The sequence below is a fragment of the Nansenia antarctica genome, assembly GCF_963989245.1.
Source record: "Nansenia antarctica genome assembly, chromosome: 5".
Classification (NCBI taxonomy): domain Eukaryota; kingdom Metazoa; phylum Chordata; class Actinopteri; order Argentiniformes; family Microstomatidae; genus Nansenia; species Nansenia antarctica.
In genome coordinates this window covers 68,161,200-68,177,628 of record NC_137690.1, presented here as the reverse complement: position 1 = coordinate 68,177,628, position 16,429 = coordinate 68,161,200, and the positions used below count along the sequence as shown (strand labels likewise).

General features: G+C 42.2%; 1 protein-coding gene across 1 annotated transcript; it reads right to left on the bottom strand.

The window, feature by feature from the left end:
* Positions 1–234: 234 nt before the first annotated feature.
* anp32a (acidic (leucine-rich) nuclear phosphoprotein 32 family, member A) lies at positions 235–10,163 on the bottom strand. Its single transcript, XM_080532448.1, has 7 exons — positions 10,077–10,163; positions 7,923–8,072; positions 7,702–7,824; positions 6,817–7,045; positions 3,252–3,355; positions 2,965–3,013; positions 235–1,972 (listed from the first exon to the last, which is right to left on the bottom strand). The coding sequence occupies exons 1-7, from the start codon at positions 10,128–10,130 to the stop codon at positions 1,899–1,901; spliced, it is 783 nt and encodes a 260-aa protein (XP_080388574.1). The 5' UTR covers positions 10,131–10,163; the 3' UTR covers positions 235–1,898.
* Between the last annotated feature and the right edge of the window lie 6,266 nt (positions 10,164–16,429).

Below are 16,429 nucleotides of genomic sequence, written 5' to 3'. Positions count from 1 at the left end.
CCAAATTGTAAAAAAGAAAATGTGAGATTGATCCATTTCTCAAACATTCACATCATCCGCTTGCTGACATACTTACTGTAGCTTTTGTAATGTGTACGGTCAACATACGTGATTACAATAGAATAGACGGCATCAAATGAAGGAAGCCTGTTCTATTCATGCAAAAGACCACAAACTATATCTATAAAAAGAATTATTTATTGAACAGAAAGGGTGAAAATGTTATATGCTTTGATGACAGTGGATTGAAGGGAGAAGGGCAACATTGAGGTAGGCCTATTTGACCGTTAACATTGAAAGAAAAGGAAATGCAGAGATGAAGACCATATTCGGTCTCCCCTGAAAAACCTTCCACAATATTGTTGTCCCATTGCACAGGGTGGCCTTGCTTGAATTGAATAACTGTATTTTGAGCATTCATTGATATTGTGACCAATTGCTTTGCATTACCATGACAAACTCATACACTCCAATCAGACCTATAATATCAGCTTATGTGTGGTACAATTATGGACTAGGAACAGTTCAACATGTAGGGAGCAATAATGAATTTAGATTTGTAACATTTTTGGAAAAAGGATGACAAAAAAAAGCTTAAGATGCATTCAAGCTTAAATTCTACTTAAAACGAGTCACTGCCTATTGTAGGTTGGCCTACAGTAAAACAGCAAAGATATTCAATATCTTATTACAGTTTGTATTTACAACTTAAGATCATTGTGTAAAATGTCTGCCATTATCAAAGAGAATAGAAAAAAATAGATTTGGTCATTTATTTACAAATAACACGTAATTTTCCGAACTATCAAAGCTGAGGATCTGAGGATAAGCATTCTGACGAGGGCAGACACTCTTAAAGGGACATTTGACTTTTAAACCATTTTTAAAATGCATGCTCATGAGACTGTTCTCAGAAGTAAATATAGGCCTGCTATTAAGATACCTATATGGCTTGTATACACAAAATAATGACATTTTGAGACCATATGAACGGTGGACTGGCAAAAAAAAGTAAAATGTCCCTTTTAACTACGCTTTTAAAAACATCTGTACTGGTCATTATGTGCATGATCAAGCAGACATAGTTTTCATGCCTAAACAGCACAGTGTGTATATATACTGATGACACCATAAACACTTAAACATAAAAATACATAAAATAAGGAAAATATAGGCAACTGTCATACGTGAAATCCAGTACTTTGACTTTAAAATATATTCAGAGATGCATTTCTTTCTTTTTGTCTTTTTTTGGGGGGTAATTTTGTATCTTTAAATACACAAGTCGTCATCAGAAACCAGTATACACTATTAAGTATCAAGAACAGAGAGAAAACCAAATGTCCTCTTCTGTCCATCCAGTGGTTTTAAGAGGACAGTAACCAGCAGAATCCGCTTGTTAAGTCGTGACGTATTTCCGGGTCCAACGTTGGCTGAGGCGCTGTCTTCGAAATGCCGAAATAATAATAATAATAAATGATATTTATATAGCGCTTTTCCGAGGCTCAAATACCGTGACAATATGGAGAAAACGGGAAAGTGCCGTGTCCCTTGTATGAATAGATCCGAGTCTAAAAAACGATTAAACTGTCATTCTACCGCTGTAGTTCACTCTGGTGCGGGGAATTTCTGGTTTGGACTCGGAAATGGCTAAACGTCACTTTTGACGTCAGACTTAACAAGCGGATACGGGGATTCAAATGGTACCACAAATAAACCAAAACAAATATTCAACTTGTTTCCTTAAACTAACGCTTTACCAAACTGGCCCATGTGACTATCCACTCCTACTGCAATATGACAGTGGACCAATACAACAGGGATGAGGGGGGAGGGGGGGGGGTGGAAATACAAGGTTAAAAACAGTCAGGTCACAATGTTGCTAGGTGAGCACATCTTTAATCTTCATCGTCGTCGTCATCCTCCCCTTCTTCGTCTAGCTCCCTTTTCCTCTTCTGACCCCGCTCCTCTTCTGGAAGTAGAAATATGGAGGAATAAAGTGAATTTGTGCTTAGTCAGCTAGAACGTATTCATAATGTTGTAAAGATGCATTGCCCCTCTGCACTATAGAAGAACATCAACAATCCCACACTTAAGCCAGGAGACTCTGCGATTTCAGACACACATTTGCAACAAACACGTTCTCACATCAAAATGTACATATTGGCTGTAAACTCTGGTCATCTGCGCTGAATGTGACGCCTTTACTCGCATAGTGTGAGTTGGTCAACATGAAGTGAAAATACGATCGCGTCCATTTTTTATTCTGACATCAGATTATTATTCTTTTTTGCCATGGCTCCTTTCTACTTGCGCAGTGTGAGAGCTGCTACAATACTATAAGAAAGAATAAAAAAGGAAGCCAACCAATGGGAATGCGTTTGAGACTATACTTAATAATAATAACAACAATAATAATAACAACAACAACAACAAAATACATTCAAATTCTCGGTTTGGAACCATGAATTTGAAGCAAAACATGTGGAGCTCTGGCAGGACCAAAGCTTTGATATAAACATATATATATATTGTTTTTTTTGCTATAAAAATATATCTACCAATGTTCAACATCTTCCTTAAGAACAGCCAGCCCCTGTTGTTAACGCCTGGATATCGTGGCCAAATGATCCTTATGTTTGTGGGGCTTTTTCCTCAGGGCATAAGAAGACTATGGCTACAGCTGAAATGTCATACTAGTTTGTGACCAGCACCAATTCTGCCTTTGTCCTGGCAATGAACAAACACAGGGAGTGAGAGAGGGGGGCTCTAACACATCACTCAGTGTGAGCCACCATCGGGTCTGCTGGTGCAGTACACACTGCATCAAGACGGTCTGTATTGGATTATTGGTCTTGCCGTATGAGACACTAATCAGTCGGAACAATCTGCATTTGTAAAGACCTCCGTGTCAGCCTGGCTTTAGTCCCGGTAAGCTAATCATGACACCTCCATTCTACTCACCAAAGTCGTCCTCGTCGTCTACCTCACTGTCGTTCAGCTTCTCTTCCTCCTGAGAAAAAAAATATGTGGTTCAAATAATGATGCAATGTGTTTTACTCTACGCACTGCTTGAAAAACATTATCTAGAAATTCGATGTGCCGACGGTGGTCTCAAGGCATGGATTTAGCATCTTGGACAAGTACGGTAATAATAATTGTATCTATCCTTTACTTAACCTGGTTAGACCCTTGAGGTCAAAGCTTACTTTGCGAGGTAGCCATTCCACAGGTATCTGTAACTGTTTTACCTCTCCACTGAGCTCTTCCTCTTCTTCACCCTCCTCGTCGTCATCGTCCTTTCCTCCGCCTTCTCCCTTGGACCCCCCATCTTCATCGGAAACCTCTTCTACCTCTGCAGTTGGAAACAAGAGAGGCCTGTGTTAACCGGTTGGACAGAGAAACTGTTTACTCAGGACCAGGAGAAGAGGTAGTAGAATGTTCTTCACCACCTGACCTGTGACATCATTCACCTGTCATTCAATCCTTTGACTCAGGGCATCACCGCAGGCCTCTCAGCAAACAATAAACATCATAAACTCAGGTGTCACGCAGGTGTTATGGTCTAATTCTTAAGCAAGTTATTCAATTAAAAACATAAACACAGAACTTTTGTCACCAATTCCGTGACCTCAAATTTTAACAATCTTTAGCAAAATAAGCTTTGCAGGGAGGTGTGCCCCTGTATATTTAACCAGGTAATTTCTTGACAATATTTCTCTCTATTTAGGGAACCCACCTAATCCAAGACCTCCCACATGGGTCAAAGGTTCCATGTCATTACTTAACCCTCCGGTTGTGTTCATGTTTGCCCCCCCCATCCTTGGTGTTCCCGGTCTAATTAGACCGGTCTGATTAACTGCTTCATATCTCCAAAACTACATGGTCAAATTTGCTAAATTTGGTACCTGGTGAAAGCTGAGACCTGTGAGATGTTAAAAAATGAACATAGATATGACCAAATTACTGTAATGTGACTAAATACACAGTAGAAATTGAATATTTCATTTCCGTTTTTGAGAATTTCAAATAAGAAGGCCAGTTACACCCTGAAACTCTATATATCTCTGCCAAACAACACATTGGATCAGTTCTTCAACATCTCAACATATACTGTGCAAAATGTGATGAGACATAAACAATGTAGACTATTGGTTAACCTGAATAACTGCAATATAGAAAGAATAGACACTGAAAATGTATTCCAAAATGAACATTTATTGTAAAACAAATTCACAGAACATCAGAATGAATAGTCGTGTGTGTGTGTGTGTGTTTGCTTGCAGAAGCAAGAAAGCCAGGACATATACTATACCATTGCCCAATCATAGCTGTTACTGTAGTGTTGCATGTGCATATAATTCTATTTTGATGATTGGGTTGAAAGAGGAGGTACACCACAAGAACGGTGGTCAGGGTCAATGTCTCTCTGCCTGTGTGTGTGTGTGTGTGTGTTCACCCACAGGAGTGGCATTTTGTAATCAGGTCAGAGTGTGCCTTGCAAACGTAGGCATCACATTTGTAGCATGTAAGGCTTGTTTTATTGTCTCTAGGGGCACAGAGCTTGCATCTTTGCCTTTTCTGCCCCTGTCTTTGCTGGGGGGCAGCGGCTGGGGCAGCGGCTGGGGCTTGCTGACTCCTAACCAGACTGGCAGAGGCTGGTGTGCGGGGAAGATGCTGGCGCCTTTGAATTAGAGGAGTAACTAATGCTTTCCCGAGCTCTGCCAGGAAGAGTCTCCTCTTGGAACTCTTCCCCCGATTCCACACTGGGTTGATCGCCATCCATACCACATATGCGTTACACGCAGACACATCCAGGATGTTGTGGAACACTGCCACTGGCCAACGGGCTGTCATTCGCTGGCAGGTGTACATGCCAGTAAGCTGCAATGAAAGAAAAAATAAATAAGAGGTTGGAAATAATATTGAATCTGTCGTACACAAAAATGCATTGTTTCACATGAATAAAAGTAAAATAAAATGCATGATAGATGAAAATATACATTACCTTATCAAGGCAGTCCACACCTCCTTTGTTGCTGTTGTAGTCCAGGATGATCTGGGGCTTCCTGTCCTCTGTGGTGCTGACAGCAGCGTCTTTGTGTACCGTGCTCATCAGGATGACATTTTTATTCTTCTTGGGAACATAGGACACAAGACAGTGTGTGGCAGTGAAAGCAAATTTTGATGAGAGTATCTCTCTCCCTCTGGTTGACACCAGCGCAGGGGGAAGTTCAGGCTTGTTCTTCCTCACTGTCCCCACCATGGTGAGCTTGCGTTTCAACAGCTCCTGACCAAGCGCATATGAGGTGAAAAAGTTATCACATGTGATATTATGCCCCTTGAGACCGGCTGTCATGTCCAGCACAACACGCATGCTCTGGTTTTTTTCTGGCCTTCCATCAACAGGTTTTCCCGTGTAGACCTGCATATTCCAGGCATAGCTGCTCCTGGCATCACATGCTGCCCAGATCTTGATTCCATACTTGCCTGGTTTGCTTGGGATGTACTGCTTGAAGGGACAGCGACCTCTGAAACGGACCAGGCGCTCGTCAACTGTCACCTCAGGGCCTGGATTGTACATCAGTGGTAGGCGCTCCACCCACCTGTCCCAAACGTTCCTGATGGCAGCCAGTTTGTCATTTCGCCAGCGGGCAGGTCTTGTATCTCTGTTATCAAATCGGATAACTCTCGACAGGACATGAAACTGCTGTAATGACATAGTGGACCGGAATATAGGCCTCCCGCACTCCGCATCCCACAGACTCTTTGTAGCCTCATTGTTTGACCGATATACTCCTGCTAGAATCAACAGACCTATGTAGGCTTGAAGGTCTACCTGGTCCAGTGCTCTCCATGTGTCCCCAAACACACGCCTCCCCTCCAGGTTTGTCATGTCCAGTACAATTTCCTCAATGGACTCTGGTAAAAACAGTTGGAAGCTGGACTTGATGTCATGCACACGAGATGTAGCATACTGCGTTGGTCCTGGTGTCATCCTTATGATGTTTTCCACTCTCGCTCTGCTTGCTCTATCCTTGGAGGATGAATACCAGAGCAAGTTGCCACCCTTGGACTGGAATGTCACCTCAGGTGCCTGTTCTTCAGGTGCCTCTTCCACAGGGGCCTCTTCCTCAGGGGCCTCTTCCTCGCCGTCTGTCTCATAACATTCTGGATCGAAGTCAGGACCGGTGTTGTCTTCCAATTCTGAGACATCCTCCTCTATCTCTGGTTCAACTTCAATCTCCTCTTCATCTGGTTCAAAAATTCAATGTTTAGTCTGGAAGGTCTGGTTCGGATGGGCAAATAAGCACGGGAAAGAGAAGGGTTCCCATAACAAACACCTAATTGTTTAGTTTGAAATGTGTCAAACTTTATATATGAGGTATTTGAACAGGTCTGATACATCCTGGAATGTTGTAGCTTGTTACAACTTGTGTCATCCATTAATTTCCTATGGCGGTCATTTTTGACCGGGAACACCACCGATGTTACAAAGTTGACTAAAACCTCAAAATTCAATGCCAGTGGTTAGTCAGCAATTTCATATGTTCAAATGCCTAGTGTGGAGGATATCATAAGGCCTTGAGGCAATCAAATGTAAAACACAATATTTATGATTGATGAAAGTTGCTCTCGGTCAGATTTGACCGGGAACACAACCGGATTAAATAGAGTGCACAGGATGCAAGTATAATGTATAGAAAAAAATGTCAGGCCACCTGTCTAAACAACTACCTTTGCCCACCACTATAATGCCATATATTTATTTACCTATATTTTAAGTCTGTATCATTGCGTTCCCCTAAAACGTACCGTCATCATCATCGTCGTCTTCGTCCTCTTCGTCTTCGTCCTCTTCGTCGTCGTCCAGTCCCTCCACGTAAGCCTCAGCGTCAGAATCCGGCGCCTCCTTGTCGTCTTTGTCGTAGCCGTCGAGGTACGTCAGCTGGGGCAGCAGCTTGAACACGTTGTCTCTGTAGTCGTTCAGGTTGGTCACCTCGCAGTTGAACAAGTCTAAGCTTTTAAGGGTCTCTAGTTTTTTCTGCGAAGAGAAATACTTCCTACAGTCAGCTCCCAAAGTAGTTGCAACTTGACAGTGTACCCGATTGATCGTTTACATCGTAAAATGGGTCATTAGCGAATAATAACATCGGAGTAACCATAGATTCTGTAGAGGAGGTGCCATTATAAATGGAATGGAATGGACTTTATTGTCATTGCTACAGTACAGGTACCAAACAACGAAATTTAGGAGGGGTGGCTCCCCTGGTGTTAGGAAAGGAAAAAAAAAACACTTTTAAAAAAATCACAAGAAGGGAAGGAGCTGGTTTACATAAATAAAGGCTATGTACACTATCCACTATACTATACTGTACAGATAGACGACTAGGGTTGTCATATTGCACAGTAGTGTTATTTCACATTTATTTAAAGTGTCGCAGTTTGCAGGCTTGAAATGTACATGTTTGTGCCTCAGCACTACACCTGATTTTTTCAGTCCAGCAGCTGCAAAACCAGTGACATGCAGTGTTTGGTTCCAGGAAATTACTTACCGTGAACTAGGTACTACAGCGATCCGATCGTTACCCACCACAATTTCCCAGTCAACACCAGTGGGGAACAGTACAGCAAAGTAAAAACACTACCCACTAAGTCATACAACGAAAATTAGAAACATAAAATATGCCCACTTCTTACCAGGGGTTCCATTGTGCTGAGGTCTTTCATCTTGTTTCCACTGAGGTTGAGATGTGTGAGGTTTGGGCATTTCTCCGCCAAGACTTCCAGCCCTCCTGAGATCCTGTTGTCACTGAGTTCAAGCTGAGGAAAACAAAACACATTCAATATCAGAAGGGACGTGTGACCGACTGGTTTACTTTGAACCTGAACTAGTATTTAATTGTGTATTTAATACCAACCTTTTTCAGTTTATTTAGCTTCGGCAAGTTAGCAACTGATGTCAGACCGACATTGATTGTGCTTAGAAATTCCAATTCTTCAAATTCATCTGTGAGGCCTTCTATTTTGCCTTCATTGGAGCGACAGTTATCAAGCACAAGTTCTTTTACCTGGAAAAAGAGACGAGAGATGTGATATGGCAGACGCTTGTTAGAAACATTGATTTTTTTTTCATTAGAAAAAAGAAAAACATTAGGCATATTACTTCTACACTAAAAAAAACTTGTCAATTCTTGTGCAAGGTAACTTCAGTGATTTCAATCAGAGACTCTTCCAGTCTCACAATGTGGTGGGGGATAGAATCAAAGTGCTGTAATAATTTCAAGGAAACCTGACAATTCTTCATATTATTCGTGGACATCGAGGCTAAAGACAGTACTGAACACCATACAAAGTCGTATCTGATCATAATGAATGAATGGTCTTTATTGTCATTGATATAGTACAGGTACCAAACAACGAAATTTGGGAGGGGGGGGGCTCCCCTGGTGCTAGGAAAATAAAAAATAAAATGAAAAAAAATTAAAAAAACAAGAAGGGAAAGGAGCTGGTTTACATAAATAAAGGCTACGTACACTATCCACTATACTATACTGTACAAATAAAACACTGTGCTGTACTCTATGCTATGCTATACCTATTCTAACATTTCCTATTCTCTGCAACCTCTGCAATCCTTCTATTCTCTGCCAGCCATAACCGTATGGCTGTGTGTACTCGTGCAGCATATCAAATCTAATCCAGAATCGCATAGATTATTTAACGCATTTCGACAAATCGAACGGGTGAATTTCACTTCCATTGGTCTCAGAGCAAACCGACCCTACGAGTCGTGCGCTGGGTCACAGCATCGAGTAGGAGGGGCAGCGGAGCCCCATTAGAAGTTGTCTGGCAGTGGGAGGCCAGGCTGTTACATTGTTGCTGGGCTCCTGCGTGATGACTGTTTGGATTGATACAGCAGTATTTGTTTTAAAGGTATGCAGGAACGAGTGGTTATCATTCGTGTTCTATTAACGCAGCAATCAGCAATTAATTAACCCATTGCCTTCGGTTGCCTTTGTTTCTCGGGTAAAATGGCGGCTTGTCCTAGATCTGGAAACTGGAACACCGCGGCTCGAAAATGCGTTTTTATGGGCTTAGATAGATGGTGGATGCGAGTCACCGAGTGTTTTAACGATGAACACGAGGCCAAACGGTCGTTATTCCTTTTGATTAGGAATTCACGCGTGTTGGTTGAGAAATGATCGTGTGTGTAGGCTATTACCTGCATTATCCTAGATCGACAAGATCAATCGGCAGCATTTGGCCTCTGGTAACGTGCGCCTTATTGGTGACAGAGAAAGCATATTTACACGCGATAGCGTCGCATATCAACACCGAGCTGTTATACATACACGCACATTTTTCGCACACGATTTGAATAGCCTAACCAAATGCACAAATGTTCTAAAAAATATATATTGTGAATTAGGCCTACGTAACCAAAATACATGCAAATGCACAGTGTAGTTTTTAAAAAAATTAAATGCACCGTAAACAACAATAGCACATTGTTACTCTGGAATAATGATGATAATCCGACCATTCGAGGTTACAGTCTATTGCTGCGTAACGAGAAAAACTCCCGATTGCCAAGCGAGCAGATCAGAACGGTCACAAATCAAGGACACAAACATGTAAGGCTTATAGCCTAAATGTATCATAAATATCTCGCCTATTGACGTGAACTTGAATTAAGTTGCAGAATGATATTGATCTACTTGTGAAAGAAAAGGGCGCGTGGGAGAGTCCAAAGTTAAAAACATGGCTGGTCACGGCGCCTGTCTTGTTTTAGAGACACTGTGGTGCATTCGCTTCAAACTGCACTTCCAAGCCTCCGCATGCTTTCAACCCCTTTAAAGTTAGATCGGCATATCCACAGCGGCAGTTAATGTTGACATCTGTTTACAGCAGTGCAACAATATAACCATTAACTCCACTGATCATGGCAACATTGTAGCCTAAACTCGCGAAAAACTTCGTATCCCCCGTCTAAAGACATCACATAATCGATTGCCAACATCTCTGTATGTAAAAGTAAAAAAAACAATAGGATGTCATGTTAGTAAGCTTACATGAGATGGCGTGAGATTCCGCAATTCTAGATGAATTCTCTTCTTCATGTCCATCTTTGACGCAATTAAGTAACCGCTATGGTAACTGTAAAGTAACCTATACACACTTTTTTGCTAAGTAATTTACTGCAAATGGTCCAACCTCTTGGACAGACAGACTGCTGTTGTTCATTCAAACTTGATCTCCACGGTAGGCGGGAATGTGTCTCGGGATGGTCGTCACCGTTGACCAATTACAGTCGCCAAGGCAAGAGTGAACGGATTTACACACACTCACCCACCAATAAAAGGCGCTTATAATAACGTTGGGTGGGGTTTTCTAGATAATATTTGGTTGTATTTATTATAGTTGACATGAAATAGATCGGCAACTTTAACGACTAGTGTTACATGTCTACATGTATTAGGCCTTACAATCGACACAACGTGATTATACGGTTCTATCTCCGTTTAGGGCAGTTCAGAGATATTGAGCGTCAAAGTTTTTACATTCCATTATGTTTTGTGAGATGGAACCTTTGTATTTTATGAATTACTAACTCAAAAATGTCAACATTTTTAAAAAAAACAACACCACACAGGCATTAATAAACACCTAATGGATCAGATTATGTATTTTTTTTAACTCAATTTTGACAAAAATGGAGATAGAACCTTATCATTCTAACGTCACGACAACGAAAAAAGTGCTTAATTGGGACTTTCCTAACTTGATAAGTAGGTGTACATAAATATATGTCGTGCATAATGCTCTAGTTTGTCTAAAAAGGTAACTAACAGTGTGTAGTTGACAATCTCGCAAAGCGCATTTATTTTCCTGTGCCAAAAAACAAGCCAACATCTTGGTGTGGCACTTCTCTACAAGGTGCACCCATACCTTTCCTCATCTCTATGATCGAGTCCATGCAGGGGGGTAGTACCTGGAATGTACATAACATAACCCCCGATACACAAACCCATCTGATCTCTTATAATAAGACAGCCTGATCTAGGATCAGCTTCTCCTACTCAAACCCAACTACAGGACCAAATGCAAAACTGTCCCCAGATCAGCCTTCAGAGCAAACATCCACGCCTCTGTTCGTAATGGGGGAGGAAAAACAAGGTCACCTGACTACCCGATCGCCATCTTTTCCCATGAAATACAATACATTTGAAATGTCATTTATTGATTAATAAAAAACGAACGAAAAATCATTAACATTACCTATTATTGAGGTCAGTTCTGTCTGTATGGAGCTCCGACACTGCTTTTACGCATGGAAGCGTTAAAGCGATAGGCTCATTACGAATTGTTTTCTCAAATTGCACCGACTTGGTTTCTGCCTTGAGAGAATGCATTTTCACAGTCGCCCATTTCATAATAGGCTAACATTTTCAGGTGATTTCGTTAGTTTCCTGTTCTTGATTAAGTGTCTTCTTCCACTCTCCTGGCCAGAATGTCCGTAACATGCTTGCAGGTTAATTTGGCACCATTTTTGGGTATTGCTTGTCGCATTTGCGAGCACCATATTTCCGCTGGGTGTGTCTGTCCCTTCTCTGACTGTGTGCCCTTGTCGGTTCTGCTGCCTGGATGCGGATTTGCGGAACCTAGGATGGTAGGGGATGGTAGGGGATGGTAGGGGAAGGTAGGGCAATACCGCTACGTGATTGGTTGGCACTCGTGAAGAGATTGGAAGCACTCGTGAAGAGCCCCCTCATTGGCTGGCGAGACTCGCCAGCCAATGAGGGGGCTCTTCACGAGTGCTTCGCCAACCAATCAGGTAGCGGTATTGCCCTACCTTCCCCTACCATCCTAGGTTCCGCAAATTCGCTGCCTGCATAGAGAGAGAGAGAGCTGCATACTGCGTGCCTCGGTTGCGCAGAGCCGAACCTTGTTCACGTTGCAGTCCACCTTATCGTGAGCTTAGAATTATAAGGTTCTATCTCCGTTTAGAATTATAAGGTTCTATCTCCGTTTAGGGTCGTTCAGAGATATTGAGCGTCAAAGTTTTTACATTCCATTATGTTTTGTGAGATGGAACCTTTGTATTTTATGAATTACTAACAAAAGTCAACATTTTAAAGATAACACCACACAGGCATTAATAAACACCTAATGGATCAGATTATGTAAAAAACTTAATTTTGACCAAAAATGGAGATAGAACCTTATAATTCTAACGTCACCTTATGTCCGCCACTATCTCTCTCTCTCCCTCCCCCAGAAAGCAAGCAAGGTTGTGAAAGAGGCAACGACATTACGCGCGAAGAAATCTGCTGGGTGGAGCTGGAAATAAACGATCTTCTCAAATAGATTCGTAAACAATGTCACAGGGAGGGAAGACTAGCCTATCATGAACTGCAACATCAGTTGATTTAACTGATAGAATAGATCTGAATAACAGTTATTCAGTATGAACATGCCTAATATGAACAATACGGATGGACATACTGTGTGTGTCTGCGTAGGAATATTAAATATGCCCAAATTCCCAATTCATGATTCTATCCCCAAAGCCATGGACCTAATCGCAGTTCCTCCTTATCAATCCTTTTAGTATAACACTGGAGGTGCAACTTTCACTGTCTTTTCGTTTTCATTGTTTCATCCTGTTGTTTTTGCATAGTACACCAGCACCCTCTAGTGCTAGTTTCTGCCTGTTTTCTCATAAATAAAAGTAACTACAGGTATCTCAATCCATGACTCTTTGAACAACGACTCTCCATAAGGGGGACTTATCCAGTTGCATTTTCTATGCCTCATCTGAGTAGATGACCAATAACCAGAATGAATTGAGAAATGAGTGCAGTTATTTGTCAACGGGCTAATGGTGTTCAACCTCATTCAGTATTTATTTATGTCTTTCATGCACCAGATTGTATGGATGAAGTTACTATTTCTAGCCACTAGATGGACCTTCAGGCCAGGGTGGAGATGAAGTTCAGAACTATGACCTAACGAAATCTGGGACAGTAGTAAAATGTATTTACCACAAGAGGGGGATACTTAGTAAGGAAAAAACACCATAAACTGTATTGCTCCCAAATCCCTTCACCTCATCTCAGACCATAGCCTGATACTGAGATACTTGTGTAGATCTGAGAAGACTGTGTAGGTTTTAGCATATATGGAGTGGGTTGGATTATTAGAGAGTTCAAATGGTGCTACCAAAATGGAAGAGGAACTTCTTATTTCCCCATTTCTGAAACAGTTTAAGGTCTTATATTGCACCGACAATTAACTAAAGATAAAGATACTACTGTATCTCCATGCCTGGAAACAATGAGGAGAATGTACAGCTCACAGGCAACGGAGTAGCTTTACATTCATTATTCATGTTAATTGATTCTACCAGAACAGGAGGACAATGGCTTGTAAGGTAACACCCACGGAGGAGAGGAGGAGAGGAACAGGGGGATAATAAATGCAGACTAATCTTCTCCTCTGCCAGGCATAAAGAAAATAGTCTACTAGACTAACTACTTGCAGTGCACACAAGAATCTAATGAATATAGCTGCACACAATGGTGGTCCTTACCCCAGCATTTTTTTTACTAATAAGTCATGAGCGTATGTGTGTAAGGTTGACTGTTTAATGTTAAGTTGTGTTTTTGACTGCGTATTGTTTATGGATAAAATCATTAAAATAATGTGGCGTCATCTAATGGTTATTGGATACTGTTACTTGTCTGAAGCATCACAAGGTTTTGGATATTGTGACCTTGCTAGTTTTGTTTGTGAATACACCTGAAGGCAAATATTTGGGTTGTGGCATAAGGCCTCAAACCAGGCCCTCAGTATCTCATACACTATATGGACAAAAGTGTTGGGACACCCGAACATCACACCCATTGTTGAACTTCTCATTCCAAAACCATGGGCATTAATATGGAGTTGGTCCCACCTTTGCTGCTATAACAGCTTCCACTCTTCTGGGAAGACTTTCTACTAGAGAATATATAATATATACTACTTTTGAATATGGTTGCGGAGATTTGCTCCCATTCAGCCACAAGAGCATTAATGAGGTCAGGCACTGATGTTGGGCGAGAAGGACTGGCTCGCAGTCGGCGTTCCAATTCATCCCAAAGGTGTTCGATGGGGTTGAGGTCAGAGCGTGCAGGCCAGTCAAGTTCTCGGAAAATCACGTCATTATGGACCTCACTTTCTGTATGGGTGCATATGGGATGCAGTATTCAACCTCCCCAAACACTCTCATGTCACCCCTCTCCTTCGCACCCTGCACTGGCTCCCGATAGCAGCTCGCATCAGATTCAAGACCCTGGTGCTTGCATATCAGGCAGCTAAAGGGACAGCCCCTGCCTACCTGAAGGAAATGGTAACCCCCCAAACTCCAGCCCGCTCACTCCGCTCCTCCACCTCGGCTGGCCGACTGGCCCAACCACCTCTGCACAGCAGTCGTGCTGCCCGATCACGTCTCTTCACAACTCTGGCTCCCCGCTGGTGGAATGAGCTCCCCACGGCTGTCAGAACGGCAGAGTCACTACCCATCTTCCGTCGTAGACTGAAGACCCACCTCTTCAGGTTACACCTTAACTGCTCCTCCTGAGACATCTTCTGCCCTCAGCACTACGTCTCCTAAAGACGTCCGCTTTCCCCTCTACTGTGTCCCTAAGAACTTCTATCGTCCCCCTTGTACTGTTTCTCTGTTCCTCCAGTATTCCATTTTTTTTTTTTTTTTTAAGTTTTAGAAGAAGGTGGTAGAAGAAGGTTTCTCCTTCTATCAATGGCCCCGGGCCTGAGCTAGATTACTCTTCCTGCCACGAATGGTGGACTGATGATTCACATGCTTAGTATTCAAATGTATTGATTGTAAGTCGCTTTGGAATAAGGCGTCTGCTAAATGCCAAAAATGTAAATGTAAAATGTAATGCTGAAACTGGAAAGGGCCTTCCCCAAACTGTTGCTGGAAGCATACAATTATCTAGGATCGCATTGTATGCCGTAGCATTAAGATTTCCCTGCACTGGAACTAAGGGGCCTAGCCCAAACCATGAAAACAGCCCCAGACGATAATTGTGTCATTTACATTTACATTTTTGGCATTTAGCAGACGCCTTATTCCAAAGCGACTTACAATCGATACATTTGACTAAGCAAGTAAATTATCAATTCACCAGGTGTAGTAGGGAGAGTAATCCTTTTGGAGAGTATCCTCACCTTCGGCATCTCCAACTGGTACCACAGCTGCACGGCAGCGGAGAGAAGCGATCTACAGAGAGTCGTGAGAACAGCACAGAGGATCACCGGCGCCCCCCTCCCCTATCTGGAGGAGCTGTACAAAACACGCTGTCTCAGGAGGGCCTCCAAGATCTCCAAGGACCCGACCCACCCTGGGCACGAACACTTTGTCAAGCTGCCCTCGAACAGGAGGTACAGGACCCCGGCCGCTAAGACAAACAGACTGAAGGACAGCTTCTACCACAGGGCCGTCAAGGCCCTGAACACAGAAAAGGCCTAAGTTCTGGGCCCAGGACAGTCCGGACGGATTGTATGGCAGCTAGTGCTGAGGCACAAACATGTACATTTTCAAGCCTGCAAACTGTGACACTTTAAAATAATGTGAAAAAATACTTTCTTGTGAAATATGACAACCCTAGTTGACTATCTGTGCAGTATAGTACAGTGGATTGTGTACATAGCCTCTATTGATGTAAACCAGCTCCTTACCTTCTTGTGATTTTATGCATCTATGCTTTTTCCAAAATGTGTTTCTTTTTCCTTTCCTAAACACCAGGGGAGCCTCCCCTCCTAAATTTCGTTGTTTGGTACCTGTACTGTAGCAATGACAAATAAAGTCTATCTATCTATCTGAATAACCTTGACTCTGACCTGATGTTTGCTCTCCTGGCTAAAGCCTTGGCTTTTGCTCAGAGGGCTAACATAGTCATGTGGTGCGCAAGACCACCCTGTTCTAAATCATGCAGGGAAACAATCAAACAGGGAGTAGCATGATATCACTGTCTGGGTATATGCTGTATATATAATAGTGCCGTGAAAATATTAATGCCTGCACAGTTTTCTAATTGCGTTATCTCAGAAGCCTGAAATTGAAAAATATTAATATACGATTTTCCCCTACTAATCTACACAGCCTACAGGACACTTTCAAAGTCAAGGCTGTCAATGTAAAAAAAGGAAAAAAAAGAAATTGTGAAATGAAATGAAAAACATTCAACAATTGACTCATACATAGTACATTGAATTGTGTCCATTGACTGCCATGATGATAGTTTAAACGTGTTTTTATGTATAACCTCTGCGGAGTCTCTCATGTAAATAGTTATCAACACATTCTGTTGATCGGGTTGTCACTACAAACTGAGCAAACAGAGAGGAACCAAAGCTG

Excerpts from the sequence above, each read along its gene's own strand:
- anp32a (XM_080532448.1), bottom strand. The coding sequence starts at position 10,130 with ATGGACATGAAGAAGAGAATTCATCTAGAATTGCGGAATCTCACGCCA. Across the intron at positions 7,825-7,922 it reads AGCTAAATAAACTGAAAAAG|CTTGAACTCAGTGACAACAG; the intron begins GTTGGTATTAAA and ends TGTTTTCCTCAG. Across the intron at positions 3,014-3,251 it reads AGGAAGAGCTCAGTGGAGAG|GAGGAAGAGAAGCTGAACGA; the intron begins GTAAAACAGTTA and ends TTTTTTTCTCAG.